This window comes from Pempheris klunzingeri, chromosome 5 (genome assembly GCF_042242105.1).
Source record: "Pempheris klunzingeri isolate RE-2024b chromosome 5, fPemKlu1.hap1, whole genome shotgun sequence".
Classification (NCBI taxonomy): Eukaryota; Metazoa; Chordata; class Actinopteri; order Acropomatiformes; family Pempheridae; genus Pempheris; species Pempheris klunzingeri.
The window spans coordinates 23,411,868-23,427,825 of NC_092016.1; the positions used below are offsets into that span (position 1 = coordinate 23,411,868).

At 44.1% G+C, this 15,958-nt stretch overlaps 1 protein-coding gene across 1 annotated transcript; it reads left to right on the forward strand.

Moving 5' to 3' along the window:
- The first annotated feature begins 1,706 nt into the window (after positions 1-1,706).
- snrkb (SNF related kinase b) lies at positions 1,707-14,709 on the forward strand. Its single transcript, XM_070831228.1, has 5 exons — positions 1,707-1,977; positions 2,908-3,329; positions 3,648-4,042; positions 9,846-9,987; positions 11,960-14,709. The coding sequence occupies exons 2-5, from the start codon at positions 3,094-3,096 to the stop codon at positions 12,990-12,992; spliced, it is 1,806 nt and encodes a 601-aa protein (XP_070687329.1). The 5' UTR covers positions 1,707-1,977; positions 2,908-3,093; the 3' UTR covers positions 12,993-14,709.
- Positions 14,710-15,958: the final 1,249 nt, after the last annotated feature.

The window sequence follows — 15,958 nt, forward strand, 5'->3', positions numbered from 1 at the left end:
ACAATTTGCCATTATGGAAAACGTGTTATTTGAAAATGCTTGAATGATAAAATTATATATTTGTCTATTTGTCAAAACTGCAAAGTTGCCTTTACCCTGAGGCGCACTGAGCTTTCTTTAGCTGCATCTGTTTGGTATCAGTGAATGACTGCTACGAGTTACATAGCATCAAAGCAGTAATGTGTAATGAGGAAGTATGTTTGGCTGGTGAAAATGAATGGAAACAGGTTTATTCCACACCTTATGCCAGCGTGCTATATTATATGATAGAGAAGTAATTCATTAAAGGTACAACTGTATGCTGTCCACAGTGTCATTGGTGGTTTATCACCAGGTGGTGCCAACGTCAAAGCACCTTGAATACAACTTGGATAATACCGTTGTCTTAAATGTTACAAAAGTAAGAATACAAACGATGCATATATCTTACTTTAAAATGAAAATGTGTGAACTTACATTGAACAGATAGAAAGCTAAGTTAATATGAGCCTCCAATCTAAGTGAAGGAACGACTGAAAGGGAATTCAGAGAACTGAAAAGAACCAGAAAACTCAAAAGCCAACAGCAGCATGGGACTGATCCTGAAGGGGAAAAAAATGTTCATCAGCACCAGGTTACTGCTGCAGTGCATTTAGCTCTTTTTCTCTTACCTGAGATAAATGTGTCCAAAAGCAGACAGATGTGTATCGTACACTCAAGCTTGCAGCTGTACAGTCAGACCGTTTCTATGGAACTACAAGGTTTCAGTGCTACAAACTCATGGGAACTGTGTTGGCAGATGAGCAGCTGTGCACTGCACAGTATCCACAAGCTCCTCTCGGCCAATCATAGTAAAGTTTCTTAGTAAAGGCAGCATGAGGACATCAACACTGATTAGACATGATAAAGTGACATTACAGCAAATAATGTAAGAAAGGGAGAGAAGGACCACTAGATGGCCCCAGTGCTCTGCAGGCTGGCTGCTGGGATGAAACAAAGAGCAGCTGGGATGAGATCATCCAGCAGACCAGTGCAGACTTTTCAACATGACAGAGCCTGAAACCCAAAAAGGCGCTGATAACAACAGAAGGACGTGACATGCAGCCACTTCACACATTCACAACCTGAATGGCAGTGTGAGGTAATGCTGCACGTGGCATCAGGTAAAATAAATGGACATGGAGACAGGATGATACACACTCACACACTCACTCACACACACACCACAAAACCATACATCTACATGACGAGATCATTATAAAATAGTATCTGACACACTGTAATTCCCCATAAAGTAATGCAGGAGATCTGTTTGAATCTTCCTCAGGACACTCCAGCTTCTAAGAGCAAACTAGGCTTTTAAATAGAAACAACTTTTTGGTTTTCCTCCAGTCTGACTGAATGAACGACAGAAGCATGTGAGGAATGTCAGTCACTATAATCATCATTATAGTTTGGCTCACCGAAACACACCAGTCACTTATATAATAATGACTTGGACTTCATTCATTCATTCAGTTAGACCCCCCCACACACACACACACACACACACACCCTACCCCCCCTCCCTGTCCACTGCGTACGGAGGCTCGTGGCCGCTGGCTGCTGCTGCTGCTGCTGCACCGCGGGAGCGAGTTGGAATGCATTGACGTCACAAGGAAGCTGGACACGCGCGCTTACGTACACGCGCGTGCGTGCGTGCGCGAGTGCGTGTGTGTCTTTCTGCGGAGCGGGCGCGCGCTCACACGGCTCGAGCCCGCGGAGTGAAGTGAGGCAGGCGGGCGGACAGACAGACAGACGGACGGACAGACAGACAGACAGACAGTCCTGAGGAAAGTATGTGTGCGCGAACATGGAGCGTTATGAAAGAAGACGAGAAGGCGCCGCGGAGGGTTTGTGCGTGAGAATTCAGCGGCGACACTCAGCGTGAGGCAGCGGAGTGACACAGAGGTCCGTTAGCTGGACGGCGCGCAGCTACGGGATATTTAGTCAACAATGGTAAGTTGGCACCCGGGGGGAGCGTGTTTTCATGGGAGGCTTCATGCTCCTGCTGGCAGCTTGTTGGTGCTGTTTGGTTCGGAGGTGCTCAGCAGCAGCCAGCAGGATGTCTACATGCGTATGTGCCAACTCTGGACCGCAGCTGAGGCCAAGTAAGAGAACAGCTGGCCTGGACACAAGTGTAGCAGCCCGTAGGAGAGATTACGCAGTGTTTGGGATCAGATAAAACAGCGCAGCCGAGGATATCAGAGCGTATTAACACGGCGAGGCCCCTGTCTACTCAGCTGTGAGAGGGGCTTTAAACAGGCGGCTGCCTCTTTAATGGCCTTAGTGATGCTGCTCTGTGGTGAGAAACAAGTGATGATGAGGGTGAACTGGATACAGAAAACAACAGAGAAGTTGGCAGCTGGTAATGGCACTGATGATGACCATGGTAATGATGATGAAGATGATGATGATGGTAGCTGAACTTGTTACCCTGGGGAAGATCTGATGATGACATCATCAGGTCTCATGCCACCTTCTGACCCTCTTAGTCAAACTGAAAACACACACACTCACTCGCACACACACACTCATACATTATGGTTTCCTGTTACAGTATTGATTCGGCGTGCCATTTGTGCTGGATGGGTGTTATTTGAGTAGAGCCAAACACAGCCCTTCAACGTCACACGCAATAAAAGAATGTTTTCCCCTCTGCTGCTGACATTGTACTATAATCTCATACTGCGTAATCTAGTCTTCATTGCTTTATTTGAGCTTGTTCTGTCTGCCTTTGTCCAAAGATGTGAAATATCAGTCTATTTGTGGTACAGTGCTTAAAGGGGTGAGACGTCAGCAGCAGCTGACCTCATCTAAGCCCTTTTCCCTTTGGGCCAAAGGCCAAAATCATCGTCTCACTGTGTTGTCTTGTCTTTGTCCCTCCAGGCGACTCCCCGCCAGTGAGGAACTTTGCTGCCCTGCACCCCCTCCTCCCTCTGTCCCGACACCTTGACACAAATATTTTCCATCTCCTTTTTCCTTTTGTCCTTTTATCTCTCCGTCTTCCCAAAGCCGTCCAGTTCAGTCCCTCCTCCACCCTCCTCCCTCCTGATTCCCCTCTTTGTTTTAAACATGGACGCCTCTGGAGAAACGACTTCAGGCCAGGATGGAGATCTGGAGCCCAGGAGCAGCCCCGGTCGCTCTGACCTCAGCGGACTGTACCATGTGGGTCGGACGTTGGGCAGGGGCCACTTTGCTGTTGTCAAACTGGCTCGTCATGTCAATACCGGGGAACTGGTTGCTGTCAAGATGATTGACAAGACAAAACTTGATGTTATGGCAGCAAGCCACCTCTTACAGGAAGTGAGGTAAAGATCACTAACTGTTCTGAAAGTTACTCTGAGAGACAGAGGGTTGAGAAGGAAATATTATGGTTGGAAAAAGGCTAAGAAACAAAACTGGGCGCATTTTGTAGTCAACTATTATTTAGGTCAGATTTATTGGGATTTCAAACAGACATGCTGATTTTAGACTATGTGAACCTCAGTAAAAAAAGGATGCTCTAAATTTGAAGGGGTTGCACCACTCAAAGAATCCTTCTCAAATCGAGGTTAATATTTTAATTTCCTCAGATTACCCCTTTAGATAACCACCTCACCCTCACCATCATTACTGATGATTTTCAGGTGTATGAGGCTGGTGCAGCATCCCAATGTGGTTCGCCTGTACGAGGTCATCGACACACCCACCACCCTCTACCTCGTCATGGAGCTGGCCGAGGGGGGCGACCTCTACGACTACATCCTCCGCCACGAGGGAGGCGTTGCTGAGGACACCGCCAAGCGTCATTTCGCCCAGATTGTGCGTGCTGTGGCGTACTGCCACCGGCTCCACGTGGTGCACCGGGACCTGAAGCCTGAGAATGTGGTGTTCTTCCCCCAGCAGGGGGCGGTCAAGCTGACAGACTTTGGGTTCAGTAACTTATTCCAACCCGGGACAATGTTGGCCACCAGCTGTGGGTCGCTGGCGTACTCCGCTCCAGAGATCCTCCTGGGAGAAGAGTATGATGCTCCAGCTGTTGGTAAGAAACGGAAAAAGTGCTGTTTTTTTTTTTCATCTGGGAATGTTGGAACTGAACTGCTGGTGTAGATCAGTGGTTCCCAAGCTCAGAACCTCCATGTTGCTTTGCAAGAGAAATCTGAAACATCACAAGATTAACAGAAAACTGAAAATACGTGTGTGCCACATCAAGTTATGTTCATTTTGTCTGACTTTCTTTTTCAATTACTGAAGGATTCGGTAGACAAATGCAACCAGTGACAAGAGGTCACAAGCATGTGCAGTCTTCTAGGTACAAACATTAAATGCACTGCGGATGCTGACATAACGCACTTGCATACGTCCAAGTTAAAATCTACATTTAAGTGAACAAATCCAGCAGTTAAACTTTAGCTTTACTGATGTTATTCAATTATTTGCCATCCTGAACAGAGCAATCTTACCTCAAGGTCCATTTAGTCGCTGTTTTGAAGCTTTTGATCATATGCCATGGTCTTCATCAGATCCTGTGACAGACTTTGCCCAGTTGTCATGGAAATGTAGTTTAAATTTCACTTTTTTTGCCTGAGCACTTGAAGGATTTGACCTTGGATAGAGCAGCTGATGAAGCAGTCTTACTTTGAGGTCCATTTAGTATCTGTTCTGGAGCTTTTGATCATACTACGCTATCAGCAGATGAGGTGAAGTAATTTTATCATGTGCAGTTTTCAAGGTTAAGATTGAACTTTGAAACAACATTGTCTGATAATGTTTGGCACAGCTACAACAAACAGACAACATGGCAAATGGTTTATAATTGTGTCTGTTTACTTGAGCCCATGAGTGTGTGTGTGTGTGTGTGGCACTTGTCGTCACTTCTCCCACATTTGTCTCCTTGTATTAACCCCTGTGTATATTCTCCTACCATAGTGTGTGTGTTCTTGCTACACATCCATATTAATGTGCTTGTATGTATTGATGTGCTTGTTGTGCCGGTGTCTATGTATGGATATGTGTGTGTGTGTGTGTCCATGTCCATAAAGGATTAGTGTGTGTATCTGGGTCAGTCAAAGCAAGCCAGCCAGCCAGTCATGAGCCAACTGGGCACGTTCTGCAGTGGAACTAAACACTGCAGCTCGCCACCGGGCTCTCACACTGCACAGCAAGCACTTGTGTACTGTGAGTGTGTGTGTGTGTGTATGTGTGTATATGTGTGTATATGTGTGTGTGTGTGTGTGTGTGTGAGAGAGAGAGAGAGAGAGAGAAGGACGGAGACAGATAGCAGAAGGAGAAAGCAGCACGCACCACTGTTTATCCATAGTAGAAAGGTTGGTGTGCACTGCTGGTATCTGTGTGACGTTAGAGCTGAGGCAGGCCAATAGATTTGGTTTGGTCCTGTGTTTCCTGAGGGGGGGGGCACACACAGCATGTCCGCTTCAGGGAGGTTGGTAGTCTTATCTCCTAAGCTGGACTAGGCTGGATTTTGGCAGGGTTTGGGCGCTATTTATTCTGGTGACTACATATGCATCTGCGCTGAATACAAATGTATCTCAAGTGCAATTAGGAGCTGTTCCGTTTGTCTCTGTCTAAAGCAAAGATTGCCCGTGGAAAGGATGAGTTGCAAATGAGTCAAAACCAAAACAAGTGAAGTGTTATTTGAAAAACTAAAGGTAATATAATGGTCTTGCTAGGATGGGTTTCTTTGTTAGCTGAGGGCACGACACAAGTATAAGAAGGAGCGGTGATGAAGAAACACCACTCACATGCATCCATAACTTGAGTGAGTTTCATTAGTTCCTTTTTTTTTGTCATGTAAGTTCCTGTTTCTAAAAGCGTCCACACGAACGGCGTCCATTTAAATCCATTTGTGTGTGTTATTATTATTACACCATCCAAGACTGTTTTCTGCTTCACTTCAGCTCAAGTGCACTTTTCTGTTCCATTTTACCCTGACATGACTCAACCTGTGGCTCTCACTATTATATCATCACTTTGATAGAAATGCACACTTCCATCACCCACACACATCTATAAATATGATATACGTGTGTTTGTATGTCTATTTGTACGTGTGATAATCCTGAGCTGCACAGAGGAAGAGATGTCCCCTAGTGATCTCAGCTTAGTAAGGTGACTCATAAACCTGTCTCTGTGGACACTCTCTCTCTCTCTCACACACACACACACACACACAGAGTGCTCCCTGTGCCTGTTTGATATTTCTTCTATAAACGAGCTGCTGTTCCATTCACTGTGGTTCCTCCACTGCTGGGAGTCTTTACAGTATATGTTCTCTCTGTTTGAGGACATTGTGTGTGTGTGTGTGTGTGTGTTTGTGTGTTTGATGATAGTCATATGATGTGCAGGAGAGACACTAAGGCCCGCGGGGCCTCTTGCTGTTGACCAAGATAAACACTGCCTTCACTTACATAATATATGTCCATTACTGTGTGCATGCATCTGTGTATACGGTTTTTGAGGTCAAAGCGTTCATGTTAGGCTTCACATTAGGTTCACAGATGTGAAATGACTTCAAGTCAGCAGAAGGTCGTCACCACTGGTGTACGTGCTTGCCTGCTAATGAGACATGTCCATATAGTTTCTTGGCCAAATGGTCTTTTTTTCTCTCTAATGATAAGCACTTAAGATTTGTACAGAACTGGGCTAACCTTTGGTTGTTTGTCATAAACTGGGAATGGTGATGACAGTTGACCGTTAACGACAAAGCCGTGCTTGTCGATAAAGTTACAGAAATTGTCAGATAAGAGGGGAGGAAGATCTAAATTGGTGGAGGAACTTCTGCTTTTGGCAGATAAGCCTCCCTGTGTGTCAGCTGCACACTATTATTTACACTATGAGCTGTGAATAGTGCGTGACACTCGGTTGTAATAGAAAGATCCTGAAGCACGTTAACTTCATTAAGGACAGCAGCTGATGGTGATGTTCTTGTCTGGGCCCATTTTGTTGTTATGCGGTCCAGTTGTCTTATTTTCCGTGACAGTTGAGCCAAACAGACAATGTAAGAACACTTTTATTTCTTTCAGTGCTGCAAAACACGAGTTTGATGGGAAAAAAAGCTGCTTTCTAAAACTCTAAAACCATAAATGGTGTCCCTCCCATTCTTCAAAGAGCATTTACAAGATGAAGAAGATGCATTCAAAAAAAGTCGGTCACAGTGATGAGGTCAAACTGGGTTAGAGTGCTCTGATGTGATGTCTAGTGTCCTCAAAGTGTGACGTACTGAACCACAGCACAGAGTTTCATTTAGAATAATGACTTGCCATGCCGCCTCTTTGGCCGGCCGCCACATCGTATCCTCCACTCATCTCTCTGCTCCAGGGTGGAGGCTGGTGGCTGCTGGGTGCCCGGCTGGGAGGAGGACATGGAAAAACCCCTCTTTAAATATCCCATTTTAAAATAGATGGATAACTGGAGAGGTCTTACAGACAAAACCTCTTTGTCAGTGTTTTCATATCAACCTGAGGGCTGCTGGACTGTTTACATCAACATAGACTTTTCCAAAGCACAGATCCAGCACACCACCATATGTTCCATACAGAGAACAATTCATCAACAGCTTCCAACAACAGTCACACTTTAAGACACTTTTTTTTACTTTACAAAGTCTGCTGCTTTGTTTTAACCCACGCTGCACTCGATGCGTAACAAGATTAGTGCATTTTTTAAAGGGGCATTCCACCAACTTCACGTAAGAGGGTCAGTTTCATGGAGAGCACTACACAGCCTGTGAGAACAGTTATGTAATGTCTTATAACTCTGATGATGTCAACTCAGCTTGGGCTTAGAGACGTCAACGTTTTAGGGGAAAAAAAGCTGTACATACTTGGTGCTCGGAATCTGTCTCAAGTCCCCCAACTTTATGTAAGTGCAGTACTAACTTTCTGGAGTATGACTTGTCATTTTGACAAAAAACTGTGCAAATATTTTATTTCTTACATTGTCCATGAATGATTCCATAGTAGCCCACTTACTAAAGTCACTAGAAGGTCATAAAGTCATAAAAATAGTGACTATGACGCCGATATGGGTCAAAGAACCTCTGCATGCACAATGAATGTACATATAATCATCTGCTTCTAAGTTTTATCAGAGTCATTATATCACAGTTAGAAGATGACCATACCAGAATAATGACATTTGTCAAGCTCATGACAACAATGGCCTCATAATTGGTCCAGTTTATGTGATACAGTAGATTTATCAGTGTCTGATGACCGTAATGCACCATTTAATAAGTTACCGCCATGCAGGGGATGCTGGAATAATGGGTGGAGAAATAAAGGGTTGCATTTTTTTGGTTGAACTTGGAGGGGCGGGTCCGGCTTTGTTGACCCTCATGACGAATTTGATCTTTAAATGTGCACTTCAAAGAGTCAACACTGTTATAGTTACACTGCTTTTAAAACCTCACTTCAGCCTATCTACATCTGGCTTATATACACAGTGTGTGTGTGTGTGTGTGTGTGTGTGTGTGTGTGTGTGTGTGTGTGTGTGTAGAGTTGATGTTTGTGCTGTCAGCAGGCCACTAATGCATGATGAGAATGTGTGATATTCCCCAGTGAGCAGAGAAAAGTACTCTCCCAGCACTCAGTGGCTTCTCCTCCCTGTTGCATAACTCTTCTCTAGACTGTAATGAGCGTGCCCGTGAGTGTGCACGTGAGTGGACATTGTATGGCCTGAGGACTGAGGGCTGTTGTTTGGACCATCATGAGTATAATGTGGGACAATGGCTGAATGTTGAGTTCACATGGAACGTACCAGTCCCGTGTGGGATCTGTCTATGGATAGATATGGATCTGAATGAACCAGTGTTTGGATTTTTATTGTATTCTGAAAGATCTTTGAATCCCTTTATATCTGATCTTCTTAGGATGTTTTAATGAAAACACTCATTTACAGAAACAGATGAAACTGGTGAGAGATTAAGAAAGCAAAAACTGGGGGGAAAAGAACAAGGTCAAAAATATCTGGAGTTGTCCTTTGATTGACTCATGCAACATATGTGATATTAGCAGAGGCAGCATTTATCAGATACATGATCTGGCTTTACTTCTAGTGTAACCCGTCAGGGTTAACGCACAATGTGAACACACTGTGCAGTCTTCCTATTTTCACTGTTTGGGAGAAACACAAGGAGAGACAGAAACCAGAAGGAAGATCATTCTCAGAATAGCACAACACCACAACAAGCCCTCTGTTTGTTATGGCCTTGAGCCCCCAGCTCCCTTTCCTCTGCGTGTGTGCGTGTTTCTGTGAACCGGCCACAGTGTTCTCGTCTGGTTCAGGCTGTTCTGAGTTTGCATGGACCTCCCCTCACTGTGTCTGCATGAGATGGAGTGGAGGGGAGGGGAAGGAAAGGGAGGAGACGGGGAAAAGAACACTCTGTCAGCACTGTCGGTCAGCACCAGGAAGCGTGTGTGTGTGTGTGTGTGTGTGTGTGTGTTTGAGTCAGGGGTCAAGAGCACCAAGCCCAGCTGTCTACAGCCTTACACTTCAGACGCATACCGGACATCCAGCTGTTACTCAAGCACTTTCCTCTTTAATTTTTTTTCACTTCATCAACGAATAACATGTTAATCTTTAAGATTAGTAGATCTGTTGCCTAGAATCCAGTTTTCATCTCAGCTGTCTGCTGCTTCAAACAATGACTGCTGGGTGTTTTCAAGTCAAAAGCAAAAAGGACAAATATTTTTAAATATCCCTCATGAATTACAAGGCTGGCAGAATTCTAAATAAGATCTGATAGCTGAGGGACTGTGTGCTATTTTGAGGCCTGATGGTTTTGCTATTTAAGGCTAATTTTTGTGCTTATGTGTGTGTTCCAGATATCTGGTCTCTGGGGGTGATCCTCTACATGTTGGTGTGTGGAGTCCCTCCCTTCCAGGAAACCAACGACAGCGAGACTCTGGTCATGATCCTGGACTGTCGATACTGCGTCCCCAAACATGTTTCAGACGACTGCAGAGAGTGAGTAGTGACACTTGGGTTTGACCTTAGATTAAGTTTGTTAGATTCCTCCGTGATTGTAAATTGTCTCTTCACTTAAAGTTTTACTGTCTCCCAGAGATTTTCTGCAGTTGAATAGATGTGATGTGTCACCCTGTCTTAGAAGCTGCTGACCATAAAATCAGCTCATTAATGCGTGTTTCAGTGGACAGTGTCCTAGTTATCTCAGAAGCTTCTCCACCCCCCTGCAAACACATTTCTCTCAGCTTCAAACAGTGAGCATGATCTTAAAATATTGGGTATTGCTCTCTCTAACGTCCTCAACCAGATTCCAGACTTGACAAAGGCACACAAACACACGCCTGGAATAAAATACAACTCGCTCATACTCAGGTGTCTTCTCAATTCACCTTCACTCCTCACACCTCCAACCACAACGCACACACTGTTCTCAGCTCACAGCACTGCAGGTTAAACATCAATACACTTTGATCTGCTGCTGCAGCTTTGGAGAGAGAGTGGCAATAAAAACCTCAAATCACACTATCCCTCTCTTCTACTATTGACTTAACAGAGGAATAATCAAAAAGGATGTAGATGGTTGGCAGGGGTTTATCAAATCCAAATGAAAATTCAGATCCAAATTTCAAAAAGCACTGACACCAAAACACATTTGGTGTGAAAATTCAAATATATGGGCACGGTATCTCCAGGTCTCCTCAAAAAAGGCCTCAGAAGGTATTAATATGTCATAGATTTAATTAGGAGATATATATATATATATATATAGAGAGAGAGAGAGAGAGAGAGACTCCACTTTTCTGGATTGCATTCATTTAATTAATCATTACAAATTGTTGTTATGAACTGTTGGGGAGTACAGAAAGAAAAATGTCATAATTCTGGCCACATTGTCTCTATTGATTCTCCAACACACTTGATGACCGTGAGTGTGAAACACCTATTAAGTCCCATTTCTATGTGGTCTTTAAAAGTCTTAAAAAGTCTTCCATTTAACTTGGTGAACACTTCTGCTACCCTGGAGGTAATACAACAGTCTTGTTCCTCTGTGCCATTGACCTCCATTGTTCTCTATTAGAAAAATGTCAGTGAGCCTCACTCTTGCACTGCGTGACATGTTTCTTTATAAAGACGAACACACACACTGTGTTTCATGTAATATAAGTCAATCCTACATACACCATTATAGTTGCATAAATACTCACTTGAACAACAAATATGTACTAATCCACTGCTGAAAGTAGACCCCAAAAATGCACCATTTAATCCTGTTTGTGTAATGTTCACTAAAACCACAGCGGGCAGCTGTTTTAGGGAATAACTGAGCCTTTGTTAAAAATAAAGTGATTTATTTTGTTTGCCATTTTTATGATTTACAGGGAAGGAAAGTCAGCAACTATTGAGAGCCGGACAGCACTATGTGTTGGTCTTTTCATTGGACTGGATTGTTGACAATTGAAAACATTTAGAAGAAGTCCAGCCCTGTCCTCAGCATACAGTATATACACCCAGGATGATTGAATTTGAAAATACTGACAAGACAATCCTAACTGCAGCATAAAAAGAAGAACAGCAGCACAGGTTGCATGTGTAAAACAACAGCTGTGATCTGCATGCAGTCGCAACTCTGAAAACTCCCTGAATGAACGCCGTGTAGAAGGCAGCGGGCATAAATACCCTCAACAAAGTGGTTTGTTAGATTATCTGCCGCTGCAAACTCAGCCTGGAACATCTGACCCAGCACTTGTCATATGGGTTATGTCTGTCACATGACGGTGTTTGATTTCAGAAAAGGGGCAGAATAGAACAGATGTTAAGATGTGTGGAGGTGGATCACATCTAAATCAGGTCATTCTCTGTGTCAATTCACTTTGGCTGATCCAAAATCTGATAAAAAAAATAGAGCAAGCAAACAGCTTCTTACGTGCTTACATCCATAAAACAATGAACCTCTCTGTCTTTGCCCCATCAGTCTGATCTCCAGGATGCTCCAGAAGGATCCGTCCCGCCGCGCCTCCCTCGAGGAGATCGAAGCTCATCAGTGGCTGCAGGGGCTGGATAACGCCCTGCTGAGCCCAGAGGCCCCACCAACCTGGCTCTCGGGGGCCCTCTCTCCAAACTCTCCCCGCTCAGGAGTTCCAGAGTGTGGGGACCTGCTCGCCGCAAAGCCCTCGCCTCAGCAGAGTTTCCCTGGACCGTGGCAGCCCAGCCTCAGCCTCACCCTCCACCCACCTCCAGCTGAAGAGCCTCTGGTCACCAAGAACCTGCCTGCACTACAGCAGATCTGTGAGGAAGAAGAGGAGGAGGAAGAGGAGGAGGGCGGTTTGACGAAAGAGGGTGAAGGTTTGGCATCTTTGTTAGTGGAAGAGCCGAAGAAAAAGCTTCCTGGAGCAGACGATGAAGAGCACAGGGACGAGGAAGACAAAGAAGAAGAATCTGGAAGCTCAGCTGAGGAAGAGGAGGAGCAGGGAGAGGTGGAGATGGAAACAGGGAAGGAAGACGGTGGGAGTGTGATTTCAGACCAGCCAGTCAGTCATGGAGTGAAGCTGGTCAGTCAGACATCTGAGGTCCCATCATCGTCTCCGCCTGGTTTGGGGGTTTGCTGTCAGGGGCAGTCAGACTCCACAAGCCCAGCGGAAGGAAAAGAGACAGAACCTAACAACAACACCGATAAACCCCCTGAATCCTCCGTCCCTGCGACAAACAGACTCATCCCGCATGAGAAGAGGACGCAAAAAACAGGGAGAGAAGGAGAACAAGACGAAAAAACAGAGGAAGGTGGAAGAGATGACCTCTTAACAGACAGATCTCTGCCCCACAATGCATTGGCAACCCGGGATGAGGCCGTCCTGAAGGTGGAGCAGGGGAAACGACACAGCATAAAGCTGCGTGAGAGACTCTTCCAGTTCCCTCTGTGTGAGAAAGCTCTTGCCTTCAACATACCGGCACACAACAAGCCCAAGATCCTGCCGCTGGCTCAGTACAACTGCTGCCACGTGCTGTAAGTGAAACTGCCTGGGTGCTGCCTGTCATGTGCTGCCCGCTCACTCGGGACACGCAGGCTGGTTAGCAGTGGGCAGGTGGTAAAGCTCCCTGCTGAGCCTTTCCGCTGCAGAGACCTTGAGGCACAAAGGCCCTCGGCACGCAAACACCAAGTGTACAGGATGGGACGTGTACAGCTTCACACCTACAAACACTCACCTCTAGCATTGTGCTCATGTAATAAACATTGTGTTAAGCTAGACGTGGTGTACAGCACAGTAGTCAGACTTAGTAGAACCTCATGCATTTGCTGCTGCGTACAGGAGCAACCATAGAATCACAACGACTAGACAGCGTCGGATCTGTAGCTTAGAAACAATACTGGACCTACAGGAAGGAGGGAGACTGAAGAGAGAAGACGACTGCAGCAGTTTTTATTGAATAAGCTATCGTCTGTTGTGTTTAACAGGTGCCTACAACGATAAAATAGGTTTCATATTGTACACGGCCACTGTGTCGTTTTGGCTCTGACTGTAAAAAGCTCTAAAAGTCAGAGTGGTCTAGCACTCGGTAGATCCATGACTTCATATTTTATAACATATGAATTAGAATCAACTTTGCACCAGCTTCTGCTACAGAGTAGCACTTGTTTCCTCTTCCCTTTGCACAACCTGCTTCTGTCATTGGTTTAAAAGCTCTTAATATAAGCTCTATTAAAGAAAGACTGTTACGACACGATATGAAATGATACTGTGTAATATATGCCTCAGACTGAGATGATGATATGGTTTTCTGTTCTCTTAATCCTAAAGTCTTAATATATATATGACTTGTCCTAACATATAATACTGTTGATAGGATCATTGATCGTTGATTGGGATGCAGGTCTTCCATCGCATTTTCAACAGTTTCTTTTCAATTATACTAAACAGTTTAATGCTATTTGAGCACAACAGTTTTATTTTAGATGTGCAAATATGAAGTCTATTGGATATTTTTTTTCAATAACGTGACAAAGGTATTAATTCTCTGAAGAGATATGTGACTTTGTGCATGTTATATTTATCACCACATACCTCTGTGTGTCTTGGATCTGACAGGACATTGTTCTTGTGTAAGTGTTAAGTACCTTGAGGTGACCCACTGAGTGATGGATTGCACACAGTACGACTACTGTAGCTGGGAGCTTTGTACTAGCAGTATCCTGGGACTGATGGGTAGATTTGTTGGTCATTTAGACCAACGACAGTCAAATCTGTATGGTATTATCTTACCCTATAATGCCTCTGTGTGTTCTTATTTTTTCTCATACACACTGTATGTTTTTTTCCTCTTTTGAAACTGGGACAAGTTTTGTAACGTTACAGAAGGCCAAAGCTGTACAATAAGCTACATCTCCCTCCTATAGTTAAGTAAACAGAGCTTATTCCTGTCAGCCACTGCAGCTTCATGGGTACAACAAATTGGATTTTTAACTTGGGAGCTGTGATTGGACGGTCACCGTCTATATAGGGAGCTGACGCCTCATGAAATCTGATTATCGCTCATATTTCATCAGCCATGGAAGCATAAAATCTGTGCAGACGAGGGATAAAAGCCCATTATTTGTTCCTGTGTGATTGCAGCCTGTCTCTCCTCAGTGTGTCTGTGTCTACTGACCTGCATTGTAACTAGGACCGCGTCTCTACGGAGCCATGAACTTATTTTTCTGTATTTATTTATTAAAATGGATTAAATCAACACGATGAATATGTGCAGTGTGCTGATTTTATAGAGAACGTGGACAAGGAAATTGTACAGTGTAGTTTCTCCCACACAAACACACAAGCTAGATATCCCACTCTAGATATCTCACTATATGTCAGTAATGCTGTGTAAATGTACAGCACAGTATCAACTGAAATGATTGGTAATAAGATGCACACACAAAGCAACAGTCAGTGTTTGCTTTTGGGACTCATAGTTGTCTAAACGGGCCGTGCGTCTCAGTCCACCTCTGGCGACCCCATTCTGATACACGACCATAAGCCGAATGCTCACGTGTGGACTAACAAACCCCATTCATTAAATTAGCAGCACAGTGTGGGACACAGAACTGTAAAACTATAATACAGCCACCACACTGTAAAACACTCCATTTCAAATCAAAGTCTTACATTCAAAATCATACTTAAGTATCATCAGCTAAATGTGCTTTATCTCTATGTATTATATAGCTCAGTATAATATTAGTATATACATTATATTATTGGATTATTGTTGCAGTTGCATTAACATGTAAGCAGCATTTTAACACTATTTGATCAAGATGGAGCCAATTATCATCTAAAACCATCATAATAATCTGTATTTCATATATTCATCACGTTTCATGCATAAAACATTAATCTAGAAGATCTCAATAGATCTCAAATATGGGGCTACAACTGATGATTGTTTTCTCAATCAATTTATCTGCTGTCCAAAATGCTGTCCAAAGCTTATGACAAGCCCAAGGTAACGCTCCAGTTTCGTTTTTCCAGCCAACAGTCCAAAACCTAAAGAGATTCACGTCACTGTCACACTAAATAAAAAAAGCACATTCTTATAAATTAGAAGCTGCAGCTGCGAAATGTTTGGCTTTTTTGTTTGAAAAATGACTGAAATGAATCCTGGATTGTCAGATGGCTGCTGTCGTTGGCTGCAAGGACTCCAGTGTTGATCCTAACCTCTGTTCTGATGCTCAGGTCAAAAATGTTGTCACATCATGTTTCTCCCATCTCAGTCTAATCTCTAGTCAGGTCCTTTCTATGATTTGCTGATTCACAAAAAGTTGTACACGCTTTTATTTATTGCCATCTGGTTTACTGCAATGCACTTTATTCAAATTCTTATTATCAGTGTCAGCCTGAACTCCCTCCATCCCACAGCTGCTCAGCTCATCACTGGGACACAGAGGCATGAACCCATCACCCCTGGCCTCCTGAAGGATAGACGATTGACTTCCATT

Coding starts and splice junctions, on each gene's coding strand:
- snrkb (XM_070831228.1), top strand. CDS start 3,094: ATGGACGCCTCTGGAGAAACGACTTCAGGCCAGGATGGAGATCTGGAG. Junction 3,330..3,647: donor CACCTCTTACAGGAAGTGAG/GTAAAGATCACT, acceptor GATGATTTTCAG/GTGTATGAGGCTGGTGCAGC. Junction 9,988..11,959: donor GTTTCAGACGACTGCAGAGA/GTGAGTAGTGAC, acceptor TTGCCCCATCAG/TCTGATCTCCAGGATGCTCC.